Genomic DNA, 14002 nt, shown 5'->3' with positions numbered 1-14002 from the left:
GTAATGAGCTTGTTTTGGGCCAGCAGAGCATCTACATTGTTTAGCTCTATTACTGGTCTAGTGTTGCCTCTTTCAGAAGCATAGAAGTAATCATTATCTGCTACTGTTTCAATGACATCTATGGCTTCCTCAATGGTCTTCTTCTTGTTTAAAGATCCTCCGGATGAATGGTCTACAGCCTTCTTTGATTCATATGACAGGCCTTCATAGAAAATGTGCAGCTGCACCGATTTGTTGAACATGTCAGGTGGACACCTCCTTGTCAGGTCCTTAAACCTCTCCCATGCTTCATAAAGAGTCTCACCATCTTGTTGCCTGAAAGTTTGGACCTCAGCTCTTAGCCTATTGATTCGTTGAGGGGGGTAAAATCTTGCTAAGAATTTGTTCACCACATCTTCCCAGGTTGTCAAGCTCTCCTTCGGGAAAGACTCCAGCCACTTGGCTGCCTTATCCTTGAGTGAGAATGGAAATAAGAGCAGTCTATAGGCGTCAGGATGAACACCATTAGACTTCACTGTGTCACATATTCTCAGGAAGGTGGTTAGATGTTGATTGGGGTCTTCTTGGACACTTCCTCTGAACAAAAAGTTGTTCTGAACAAGGGTGATGAGCTGTGGTTTTAGTTCAAAATTGTTGGCATGGATGGTTGGCTTTTGAATGCTACTTCCACAGTTTCCTGGGTTTGGATTGATGTAAGAGCCTAAAACTCTTCTATCCTCCCCAGCATGATTTGCTCGACCTCCTCCGCCATGGTTGTGAGCCTCTTCCTCACGATGGTCTTCCATGTTTTCTTCCATGTTTGGTTCAAAGTATTCCTCCTCTTCCTCAGCACCAACCACTCTTTTTCCTCTTGCTTCCCTCCTTAATCTAAAGAAGGTTCTCTCAGGTTCAGAATCAAAGGAAGTTGAAGCCCTGCTTCTTCTCCCTGTCATACAACCAACAAAGCACAAGCAAGGAAAATAAATGCAGAAAGTATTCTGTTAGAGTTACTGTTAGTGTGAGTGATGCAATATATCAAACACTTAGTGGGTTAGTGAACTGAATTGTAAATAACAAAGAAAATTGCAAAAGTAGGGGGAAGGGAAGAAATTAACCAGAACTGAAAGTAAATTACTCAAACAGAAAATTAAATCAAACAAAACAAAAATGCTCAATCTAGTTATCTTCCAATTTAATCATTGTTGATGCACAATCAATCCCCAGCAACGGCGCCATAAACTTGATGCACGGAAAACTCGTCTCATAACAAATTTTCTTCGGCAAGTGTACCGAATTTGTCGTCAAGTAAAAACTCACAATAGGGTGAGGTCGAATCCCACAAGGATTGATTGATCAAGCAACTTTAATTAGACGAATGTTCTAGTTGAGCGAATCAGAATTTGAGTTGAGAATTGCAGAAAATTAAATGGCGGGAAAGTAAATAACAGAAAAGTAAATGCTAGAAATAAAGAGCTGAATGTAGATGACGGAAAGTAAATTGCAGAATCTTAAATGGGAATGGGGTAATTGCTCATAAAAGTAAATGACAGAAATTAAAGAGAATGGGTAAGATCAGAAATGGGGAGTTCATTGGGCTCAGGAGATGTTGTATTCTCCGGATCAATTTCATTTTCATCTCTTCCTCAATTAATGCACTCATTGATCTCCTTGGCAATCTTAAGTGATCGAATTAAAATTCCTTGCAATTCAATCTCTCAAATCTTGATCAATAGCCAATTCCTTGGTCAATTGCTCATGAGAAGAGATGAAGTATGGTCCCTCATTATACCACATGCATTTCCCAAATCAAGTGTTGAGAGGATTATAGTCACATATCCATCCAAACCCAATTTGGTCCAGCATGAGAAAGCATTTCTAGCATGATCTCTTTATTCCTCTTTCAAGGTTCAGAAGAGATCCAAGTTTGAATATCTTCTTTTCCAAGATAACTACCCAATTGGATGAAGATTGAAAGCTTTCAAGTAAAATCAAGAGAAAATATAGAAGAAGAATAATTAAAACTAGTATTGATCCATCAAATTACAACAGAGCTCCCTAAACCAATGAAAGGGGTTTAGTTGTTCATAGCTCTGGAAAATGAAAACAAAGATGGAGAATACATGATGAAACTAGAAGTGCAGAGAAAGTAAAATAGAGAGTAGTTCTATGCCAAGAGGCTCCCTATAATTTCCAACTCCCATTTTAATTCAAAGCTACTCCTATATATACTACTCTTCTGATCTTCTAGTTGGATTTTCAAGTCTTGGTTATGGGCCTTTGGATCTTGAGTTTGAAGCAGTTATCTTTTTCATTGGGCTTAGTTTTACTTGCAGAGAGAAAGTGTGAAGTGGGCATAAACTTTAGCTTAGGACGTTAGTGGTGTTAACGTTTAAGTGGAAATGTGGGTTCGAGAACGTTAGTGACATCACCTTTTTCACTAACGTTCCTCACCAAAGTAAGAGCCACGTTAACTCCAACGTTAGTGGCATAAACGTTGCTACTAACGTTGCCTCTTTGTCCTTCGCACACGTTATTGGGACTTACCTTTCCCAACAACGTTGAGAAGTCTCCCTCTTTTCTACGTTAGAGTCCACGTTAACTTAGTTAACGTGGCTCTTTTAATGCAGGATTGCCAACCTTCGAGAATGTTAGTGACACTTACCTTTGTCACTAACATTCCAATGTGCCCCTATTTCTCACGTTAGAGTCCACGTTAACTAGGTTAACGTGGCTTCTAACGTGGCCATGCTAGCCATCTCCAACGTTAGTGACAAAGTTGAGTGTCACTAACGTTGGCTCATCATTCCCTTATCTACGTTGGCTTTGACGTTAACTTAGTTAACGTGGGAGTTAACGTGGCTCATTGTGGCTTGTGTGGGCTCCTTCCAACGTTAGTGACAATGTTAGGTGTCACTAACGTTGGCGATCACCTACTTTCTTCACGTTAGCTTTCACGTTAACTAGGTTAACGTGGGAGTTAACGTGGCTTATTGTGACTTGGCCAACGTTAGTGACAAAGTTGAATGTCACTAACGTTGGCTTCCCCTTTACTTCTTAACGTTAGAGGCCACGTTAACTAAGTTAACGTGGCAACTAACGTGGCCACTTATGAGCTTGGTCCAACGTTAGTGACAAAGGTAAGTGTCACTAACGTTGGCTCCATTTTCTTTCTTCCACGTTAGAGTTCACATTAACTTAGTTAACATGACTCTTAACATGGGCAATGATGGCTTCGAGAGCATTCTTGGCGATTACTTTTCTCATTAAGTGTGCAAGTTACTCCCATTCCACGTTAGGAGTTATGTTAATTAGATTAACGTGGCTGCTAACGTGGTTCTTCCTTGCTTCCTTTGTCCTGAAATCAAGCAATAGAGTGCATCAAAGTTCTAGTCCAAGTCATGGGAAGTACAACATCCAATTCGTCATTAAATTCATGCAAAATCCTCATGAAATCATGTAAAGTGCACAATGTATGCTTGAATCAAGATGTAAGTGAATATCTACCCAAAATTAGCTTATTTTCTAAGGAAATGCATGAAACTACCCTAAAAATAGTAAAGAAAAGGTCAGTGAAACTGGCCAAAATGCCCTGGCATCAGGTCCGGTATGGGATTCGCCACAAGGCGGCGACTCCATATCATCCACAGACAAATGGGCAAGCTGAAGTTTCTAACAGAGAACTAAAAAGAATCCTGGAACGGACTATAAGTACCTGTAGAAAGGATTGGGCACGAAGCTTGGATGATGCTCTGTGGGCTTACAGAACAGCATTCAAGACTCCTATAGGGACCTCTCCGTACCAACTTGTGTATGGTAAGGCTTGTCACCTGCCCGTGGAACTGGAACATAAGGCCTACTGGGCAACCAGATTCCTAAACTTTGATGCCAAACTAGCTGGAGAAAGAAGATTGCTCCAGCTGAATGAGCTAGAGGAATTCAGATTCACTGCTTTCGAAAATGCCAAGCTTTATAAAGAGAAATCTAAAAGGTGGCATGACAGAAAACTGTCATCTAGATTCTTTGAACCAGGACAAAAGGTTCTGTTGTTTAACTCTAGGCTCAGGCTATTCCCCGGGAAACTGAAATCCCGGTGGAGGGGACCATATATGATTACAAGTGTATCACCATATGGTTATGTGGAGCTTCAAGACATTGATTCTGATAAGAAGTTCATTGTTAATGGACAGAGAATCAAGCACTATCTTGAAGGCAATGTTGAGCAAGAGTGCTCATGGCTGAAGCTAGATTAAAAGCCCAGCAAGGTCCAGCTAAAGATAATAAAGAAGCGCTTGCTGGGAGGCAACCCAGCGATTGGGAAGACTTTTTCTGTTATTTTACCCTATTCTTGATTTTATTTGTTTATATAAAGTTCATTGCTACTAAGGTAAAGAGTCAATTGTATAAGTTCACAGGGTTACAGAAGGATTCAGCACACAAAACAGAGAACGAGAGCTCACTGGCAAGAAAACGCCAGTAAAAGTCTGTTTTGGGCGTTCAACGCCCAAAAGAAGCATCCACTGGGCGTTGAACGCCAGTAAGGATAGCTATCTGGGCGTTAAACGCCAGAAAGAAGCATCTTCTGGGCGTTGAACGCCAGAAAGAAGCTCTTTCTGGGCGTTTAACGCCAGATTTACAGCGTCCTGGGCGTTCAGAAAAACGCCCAGTGGCAAAGGAGTTCCTGGCGTTCAACGCCAGAAAGAAGCAACAGCTGGGCGTTGAATGCCCAGGAGAAGCAGCAATTGGGTGTTAAATGCCCAAAACATGCAGCGTTTGGGCGTTTAACGCCAGGATGGTGGGGAGGAGGTAAATTCGTTTTTACTTCATATTTTTCATTTTAATTTTAATTTTCATGTTTCAATTCATGATTTCTTGCATAAACATGTTACAAACCCTGATTTCTAAAATCCCTAATTTCTAATAACCTTACTTTAAAAATATCAAATGTATCTTAATCCATAAACACAAATTCTTTTTCAATCCAATCCAACTCTTTTTCAAAATTTCCAAGACAAATCTATCTCTTTTCCTTCTAAAATCCTTTCATCTCATCAATATCTTTTTTAAATCTCCACATTATCTTTTTCAAAATCCAAATTTATCTTTTTCAAATATCTTTCATATCTTTTCAATTTTAAATCACATCTTTTCATATCATACTTATTTTTTTTATAAATCATATCTTCTATCTTATCTTTTTTAAAAATTTTCGAAAACCCACCCCCCCTCCCTTTTAAATACACATTCGGCCTCCCTCATCTCATCCACCATTCGACACTAGCTCTCCTTCTATCCCTCTCCTTTCTTTTCTTTTGCTTGAGGACAAGCAAACCTCTAAGTTTGGTGTGTTTATCTGTGATCACTAAATTATACCCACTAAGATCATGGCTCCTAAAGGAAAACAAACCACTCCAAGAGGCAAGAAAGAGAGTATTCCAAAACCACTTTGGAATCAAGGGAAGTTCTTAACCAAAGAACATTCAGACCATTAGTACAAAATAATGGGTCTAAGATCAGTGATCTCAGAAGTCAAGTTCGATCTGAAGGAAGATGAATATTCGGAGATCCAAGAGCAGATTCGAAACAGGAACTGGGAAGTCCTAGCTAATCCTGAAACAAAAGTGGGCAGGAATATGGTTCAGGAGTTCTACGCTAATCTGTGGCAAACAGACAGGCAGAGAATATCTAGAACTGCCCTCTATGACTATCGGACTATGGTTAGAGGAAAGATTGTTCACATCCACCCTGACAAAATCAGGGAGATCTTTAAGCTACCTCAACTGAAAGATGACCCAGACTCCTTCAATAGGAGAATGATGAGAACAAACAAGGGCCTGGATAAGATTCTAGAGGATATATGCATCCCTGGAGCCAGGTGGACCACCAGCAGCAAGGTTGTCCCAAATTAACTCAAGAGAGAAGATCTCAAACCAGTCGCCAGAGGATGGCTGAACTTCATTGGGCGTTCTATATTGCCCACTAGCAACCATTCTGAAGTCACCGTCAAAAGAGCAGTGATGATCCATTGCATTGTGTTGGGAAAAGAAGTGGAAGTTCATCAACTGATTCCATCTGAATTTTACATACTTGTAAACAAGAACTCCAAAAATGCCAGGTTGGCTTATCCAAGCCTAATCTCTATGCTCTGCAAAGATGCTGGAGTAAGGATGGGAATAACGGAGTACATCTCAGTGGAGCAACCAATCACTAAAACCACAATGGAAAAACAACAAAATGCAGGATGACCCCATCAAGAGGAAGGCGCAAGAATTCCTCCCGGAAGTCCCTCAATTTGAATATTGGGAACAGCTTGAAGCATCTGTCACCAAGTTGCAAGAATCTATGGACCAAATAAAGGAAGAACAGCAAAATCAAAACAGTATGCTCTGCAAATAGCTCAGGGAACAAGAAGAGCAAGGGCATGACTTAAAGGAACTGAAGCGTCAGAAGTTATCTCTTGAAAGACCAAGCACTCCACAGACTAGAGGAACATCCACATCCCAAACTCAAGGTTGTTGAGCTCTAATCTTAACCTTAACTCTGTGATAATTGTTCTTATTTGAGTTTTACCTTAGAAGTTATAGTAGTAATTAGTAGTTATTTTATCTCCAATTAAGTTATAATTTATTTTTTTCATCATCATTAAACATGAATAAAATAGAAGATTTTCTTTAGAATAAGGAGGCAATATTTTTCGAATTTTTAATAAAACAAATTCTAATTGTTTACATGCGGTGGTAATACTGGAAAACAAAGTGCTTAGGGCCACGGCCAAGACTCATAAAAGTAGCTGTGTTCAAGAATCAACATACTGAACTAGGAAAATCAATAACACTATCTGAAATTCTAAGTTCTGAAACATGCCAATCATTCTGAGCTTCAATGGATAAAGTGAGGTGCCAAAACTGTTCAGAAGCAAAAAGCTTATTTGTATTCTATTTTATTTGTCAAGTCGCTTGGGGACAAGCAACAGTTTAAGTTTGGTGTTGTGATGAGCGGATATTTTATACACTTTTTGGGGTTAATTTCATGTAGTTTTTAGGATGTTTTAGTTAAGTTTTTAGTATATCTTCATTAGTTTCTAGGAAAAATTCATATTTCTAGACTTTACTATGAGTTTGTGTGCTTTTCTGTAATTTCAGGTATTTTCTGGCTGAAATTGAGGGAGCTAAGAAAAAATCTGATTCGGGCTGAAAAAGGATTGCTGATGCTGTTGGATTTTGACCTCTCTACACTGGGAATGGATTTTCTGGAGCTACAGGAGTCCAATTGGCGCGCTTCCAATTGCGTTGTGTAACGGCCTAGCCCCGAAGAAACGGCGCTTTTTCGGGATCAAACGGAATTTTTACAGAATTTTTAGGAATTTCTATGCATATAAGCACCTCCACTGCACAGGTGCTGCGTCATCAAGCTGCTGAGTCAGCAGCTTGATTGCACAGGACACCTCTCCTAATCTAAGTAGGCACGTCGTGAAGAGTTGCGTTTTTGAGCCACTTCGGGCCCGAATTTCAAAATTTTGATTTCCGTGGTTAGTCTCTATGTGACGAGCCAGTCACGAATTTCGAGAAAAAAATTATATTAATATAATATTCATATATTATTATTTTATTCAGAATATTATATTATTATCTTCTCTACTGTGATTAATGTTAATCTATGTTTAGTAATATAATAACTGAGCTTGAAATCTACCGGTAACGGATAATACCGGCATTCTTAGATGAACTTAGCACTGCTAATGCTTCATCATATATCTTTTATTCTTATGATTATCCAGTTACTAGTGTCATTTACACTAAGTAACTTAATGTTTATCCATTAGTAGTGTAATTACTTAAGTTCTAATACATCTAGCTTTAGTAATTATCCTTTTCTGAGATATTTTGACAAGTAACTTTTGGATAATCATCATCCAAAAGCCACGGCCTCCCTAGGACAGCTTGGCTATCATTTTTTTTCTTGGAAAAGCTTAGAACACCATGAAAGAAAACCATGAAGTTTCCATGAACACCTGAGCTACTTTCTCCGTTCTTTCTCAAACCAAAACCCCTATCAAAAATCTAATCTTACGAAAGTGTTCACCTCTTCCTCCTCTTCATTTCTATGTCACTTTTCATGGAGTAAATCAAGGTATGAAGGCTGCTCCTCCTCCTTGAAGATTCAGCCATGGTGGTTCCTTAAGTTAATGATGTTTTCTTCATGTTCTTTCTTAGGATCTCTTATTCAATCACCAAAAGCTCCAAGAAAACGTGATTTCTATTTACCTTAAGGTGAGGAAAACCTTCTTTTCATCATCATGAAGCTTCAGCCTTCATGGTTCATAAGATTCTAAAGTTGTTTTTGATGTTAAAATAGGCGTAAAAGTGCTTCTGGAAGATTGTTTTTGGTGCAATCTCGGACAGCAGCAAAGGAGGTAAGGTTTGGTAAATTAGTCAATGATTGGCTGTGTTCTTGAAGTGTTAAACCAGATCTTGTTGCTTGAGATTTGATTTTGGGTGTTTGTGTGATGGTTTGATCATGGAAACTTGTTGTTTAATGCTTGAAAATCATGTTTATGATGGTTTTGAAGTGGCTGTTGGTGCTGCTGGAAAACGTGACATTCCAGCCATGAAAATCATGATTTTTTATGCTTATTTGATGTGTATTTGATGGCTGAAAATTTTCTCTTTGGTTTGATAAAAATCGGGTTCAAATCGGTTTCCGAAAAGATTGAAAAACTAGCTGAAAATCAAGCAGAAATCTGATGAACTTTTGAAAAAAAAATGTTTTTGGTTTTTGGAAAAACATGAAAACGTGCATTCAAGGAGTTTTGGGGTCAAAATGCAATTATTAAAAATTTTGGGGTTGAAAATTAATTAATCAAAAGTTGAGGGGCTAAAGTGCAAATATTAAAAGTTATAGGGATCAAAGTGCAATTTCCAAGAAGTACGGGGGTCAAAATGCAATTTTTGAAAGTTAAATAAACTATTATTATTTTAATAATAAAATATTAATATATTATTTTATTAATAATATTATTTTATTAATAATAATAAAATATTGATAAAAAGACAGTTTTCCCTGAAAGCCTCAGGAAGGCAGATTTGAGTCCAGAATTCTCTAATTTCCTTTACTAAACACCTAAGAAGAGGTATAAGAGAAGATATAGAGGTATATGAGGTAAGGAAACAAGAGTTTGAAACCTGTGTTTAAGTTAAAAAGAAAAGGAGTTAAAAGTGATATAGCTGTGTACCTGACCTTACAGAGTAAACAGAGAATTGTAAAATGAGCTTTCTGTGATGTTGTAATGCTTAATTTATGATGATTGCTAAATGATGGAAAGTATGGTTATATGTGAATTATGAGCCTTCGGGCAATGCTTGAGAATGTTGTGCGGGGACGCCCGTATTGTGATGTTGCTTCCCAGACAGGCTGCGGTAGAGTAGTACCAGCCCTGCAAGCTGAATGCTTAATAGAGGCCTGACTTGCATACCTGCGGTATATTGAGACCTGAGCAAATACCAGCCCTGCAAGTCGAGAGCACTTGGTAGAGGGTATGCGGTACTTAATCTGGGATTAAGTTCTAGGAAGGCCTTATCTGACTTGGAGGGTCGGATTACGTCGGGTGCGGGTCGAAACCGACAAATGAGCTCATTACCTGCAGTAGGGACAGACATGCATCATACTTATTTGTGCATTATTTATTGCTTATCTTCTTGTGTTCTTGTTCTATTCCTTGTTTGTTTGAGCATAACTGTGTGATTGTATATTAATGTGTGAATGTGCATTTACTTCCTATTTTCTCTCTTGTTCATGTGTTAGTTTATGTTGCTGTTATGTACATATTACTCTATATTTATTTATACTTCTATGACCACGGACATTATAAATGAACTTAACTGTAAACCCCGACCTTACTAAGAACTCCCCAGTTCTTACCCCTTACACCTCTACAGATGGACACGGGAGTCCTATTCTAGGAGATTGATCCACCGTACATCCACGAGGACCTGGTGCGTGGCGAGTATTACATCTACTGTGCGGTACCTCATATCCGTAATTATGTAGTTCGTGGTAGATCTTTCCAGTACCTTATTAGGACAGCATACTTTAATCCTGATGCACCCTATGACTTTCCTTTATCTTGGTTACACCCCAGCGGACCTGGGATACCTCATCCTGAGGAGCAGATGCCACCTCCACCTGACTATCCTCCTCCACCTGAACCTCCTCTACCTGATGAGCCTATACCTGCCCAGCATATCCATGAGACACCTCCTGCACCCTTTGTCCTTGATGAGTGGGGTGTTCCTGTGTTACCACTTGAGCTTGATCCTTTACCTGAGCCAATCGACCTCCTGTCTTTGATGAGCAGCATGGACATGAGTATGATCAGATCATGGAGGCGCCCCCTCCTTTTCCCGACTATATTTTGTTTGGTAGCTATCCTTTTATGGTTCTTGTGGCCAACAGTGGTTCCTCTGCTATCACTCCGGCAGAAGAAGAGGACGAGAAAGAAGAAGATCCAGAGGAAGATCCTAACTTCATAGTTATCTCCTCTGGCAGCGATGACGATGAGCCAGGCGAGGCGCCAGCAGGCGAGCATCACCATTCGCCCGATGATTTTCCGTGAGGTACTCTAGACCAGGATTGAGGAGACTTTTTGAGACGCCTAGTCTAACTTCAGTACATTAGAGTGTCTCCCTCACTTTTGTTAGCATGATTAGAGGAAATAGGCATAGATCAGAGTTAGGCTAGCCTGGGTGCCAGCTTAGGGGCTTTTGGTCAGGCCAGGCCCTGGGGCGTCTTATGTACATATATGTATATACTATATGAGTCACTGACTTAGGGGTGCTGTACCATAGCTCTATGCTTATATAACTGAACCACTTCTATAACATGATGTATATTATAGTGTGTTGTTCCATATTCTGTTATCTTTTGTCTTATGTATGTGAACGTTTAATTATCCCTTGATATATGGAAGGTATGCGACTTTAAATTATTCTTGTTAAAAAAAAAATACTTGTAAAATTCGGGGGGTTTTAACAACGTACAGGCTCATATTTATTAATTAATAATACAAAAAGGAAAAACAAGTTGGTAACATTCGATTTCTAGTATGATCTAGACATGCTAGAAGTTGGGTCGTTACAATTTGGTATCAAAGCGGTTCTTCCTGTTAGAGCCTGGGGAATGGACTGAATCATGCTTTATTGCATGCTCTGTGGTGTGTCTCATGCTTATAGGGTATCTATGTGATATGTGTTGCATGAATGTCTTTGTGCTTTCATTCTGATAATGTTCACGCCCAACCTGAGGTATTAAGACTGATCACCTTGGTATTGATTGTTTGGTATGAACAGAATCAGGATGCCTCCACAGAGACGTAGCGATCGTGAACGGTCTACTGTTAACAATCCGCCACGAAACGATGATAATCTGTTTGCTGTGATTCACGCTATGGCTGAGGCTGTGAATGAAACGACGACTGCTACTACCCGAGCAGTTAACCGTATAGGGGAACGTAATGGAGAGCGTAACAATGACCGTAATGGTGAGAATGGTGGGAACGGTGATGGAGATAACATGAATCATGATAGGCCTATGACATTAGCTGCTTTCTTGAAAGTTAATCCGCCGAAGTTCAAGGGTACGACTGTAGCAACTGAAGCTGATAATTGATTCCGAGGCATAGAAAGGTCCTTGAGGGCATAGCATGTCCCGGAAGAACAGTATGTAGAATTTGCTACTTATATGTTGGAAGGGGATGCTCAGCACTGGTGGCAGGGCATTCAATGTTTACTGCAGCAAGATGAGGGTAATATTTTGTGGGATGTTTTCAAAGAAGAGTTCTATAAGAAGTACTTTCCTAGAGCTACTCGTAAGGCAAAGGAGATGGAGTTGATGCAGTTGAAACAGGGAAGTATGTCCGTTGCTGAGTATACAAGGAAGTGTGAAGATTTATGTCATTTTTCCAAGGTTTGTCAAGGGAATCTAGCAGATTTCGAAGAGTGGAAATGTTTGAAATTTGAAGGGGGACTCCGTGAAGATTTGTTGATCTCAGTGGTTCCATTGGAAATACGGAAATTTTCGGAGTTGGTTAATAAGAGTCAGCTAGTAGAGGACTGTGCTAAGAAGATAGTTGTAGCTCGGATGAATCGCCCAGGATCTTCTTTTCAGAATTATAATCGGTATACAGCTCCTCAGGGAAGGAATTTTAAGCAGGGAGCAATGCCTTCACGAAGGTACAATCAGAATAGAAATGTTCATGCACGTCCTACAGGAGGGAATGGAGGAAGAACGAGACAGGATATGGGTAAGCGACCTCAGCAGGCGCAGATGCGACCAGTATGTAGGCAGTGCGGAAAGGAGCATGGAGGTAGACCTTGTCAGCTTACAGGCGTTATCTGTTTTTCTTGTGGTCAGCCTGGACATATGGTTAAGGACTGTCCGAAGAAGCCAGTACAAGGAATAGATAGGCCGCGACAGCAAGGACGTGTGTTTGCTATGACTGCTGATGACGCAATGAAATCAGACTCCCTAATTCAAGGTCAGTGTTATGTCAAATCTCGACTCTTAATTGTACTGTATGACTCTGGTGCATCACATTCATTTATTTCTGAGACTGTTGCGCATGAGTTGGGATTAGATTTCACCTTGTTAGATTATAATCTAATTGTTCGTACACCCACATCTCAAAATGCCTTGACTAGTCAAGTATGTTAACAGGTGCCTTTTGTTATTGAGACTAGGACTTTTATACATGACCTGGTTTGTTTGCCTTTGTGTGGTTTAGATATTATCTTAGGTCTAGATTGGTTGTCCAAGCATCATGTTTTCCTTGATTGTTTTAAAGGAATTGCTACATTTCCATCATCTGAAATGCACACTGAACCAGTTGAGTCTTGTACTTTCTATTTGAATTCCCTAAGAGTTATTTCTAGTAATAGTGGGTTAGAGGGTTACGTTCTACTATCGGCTAGCTCAGAAACTAATGAACAAGACTTGGAGCAAATCCGAGTGGTGAAGGAGTTTCCTGATATTTTTCAGGATGATATACCTGAGTTTCCACCTCAGAGAGAGATAGTGTTTAGTATTGATCTGGTTCCTAGAGCCAGACCAATTTCTATAGCACCGTATCGGATGTCACCATTGGAATTAGCAGAGTTAAAGAAGCAGTTGAATGAATTGCTGGGGAAGAAGTTTATTCGTCCGAGTGTATCACCATGAGGAGCTCCAGTGTTACTATTAAAGAAGAAGGATGGTGGAATGAGGTTATGTGTGGATTATCGGCAATTGAACAAGATCACAATCAAGAACAAGTATCCACTCCCAAGGATAGATGATCTGATGGACCAGCTGAGAGGTGCGACAGTATTCTCGAAGATTGATTTGCGGTCAGGTTACCATCAAATCCGGGTGAAGGAATCAGATATACCTAAGACTGCCTTTCAAACTAGGTACGGTCACGATGAGTATACGGTTATGTCCTTTGGACTGACTAATGCTCCTGCTGTATTCATGGATTATATGAATCGCATTTTTCGTCCGTATCTAGATCAGTTTGTGGTAGTCTTTATAGATGATATCCTCATCTATTCCAAGACAGAAGAAGAACATGGAGAGCATTTGAGGATTGTGTTGCAAATATTAAGAGCACGGAAGCTATATGCGAAGTTGTCGAAATGTGAGTTTTGGGCGACAGAAGTAGCATTCTTGGGACATGTGATCACACGAGATGGAATAACTGTAGATCCTTTAAAGATCGAGGCCGTAGTACAATGGAAGCAACCCAAGACAGTTACAGAAGTTCGTAGTTTCTTAGGGTTAGCAGGAAACTATCGGCGGTTTATCAACGGTTTTTTACAGATAGCTTTACCTTTGACTCGCCTTACTAGGAAGGAAATTCTGTTTGAGTGGACAGAGAAGTATGAAGAAAGCTTTGAAACTTTAAAGGAAAAGTTGACGACGGCGCCAGTTTTGGTATTACCAGACCCACAGGAACCTTTTGAGGTGTATTGTGATGCTTCTTCTAAGGGACTTG

The 14002-nt window shown here is 39.8% G+C and overlaps 1 protein-coding gene and 1 non-coding gene across 2 annotated transcripts; both read left to right on the top strand.

The window, feature by feature from the left end:
* Window positions 1-240: 240 nt before the first annotated feature.
* LOC112761560 (small nucleolar RNA R71) lies at window positions 241-344 on the top strand. Its single transcript, XR_003181950.1, has one exon. It is a non-coding gene; the product is annotated as a small nucleolar RNA R71 (small nucleolar RNA).
* Window positions 345-11712: 11368 nt separating this feature from the next.
* Window positions 11713-13188, top strand: LOC140180144 (uncharacterized). Its single transcript, XM_072220555.1, has 2 exons — window positions 11713-12640; window positions 12755-13188. Exons 1-2 carry the CDS (start codon window positions 11713-11715, stop codon window positions 13186-13188), a joined length of 1362 nt encoding a protein of 453 aa, XP_072076656.1.
* The last annotated feature ends 814 nt before the right edge of the window (window positions 13189-14002 follow it).

The sequence above is a fragment of the Arachis hypogaea genome, chromosome 16, assembly GCF_003086295.3.
Source record: "Arachis hypogaea cultivar Tifrunner chromosome 16, arahy.Tifrunner.gnm2.J5K5, whole genome shotgun sequence".
Classification (NCBI taxonomy): Eukaryota; Viridiplantae; Streptophyta; class Magnoliopsida; order Fabales; family Fabaceae; genus Arachis; species Arachis hypogaea.
The sequence above is the reverse complement of the archived record's forward strand: the minus strand, read 5'-3'. Positions and strand labels throughout refer to the sequence as shown.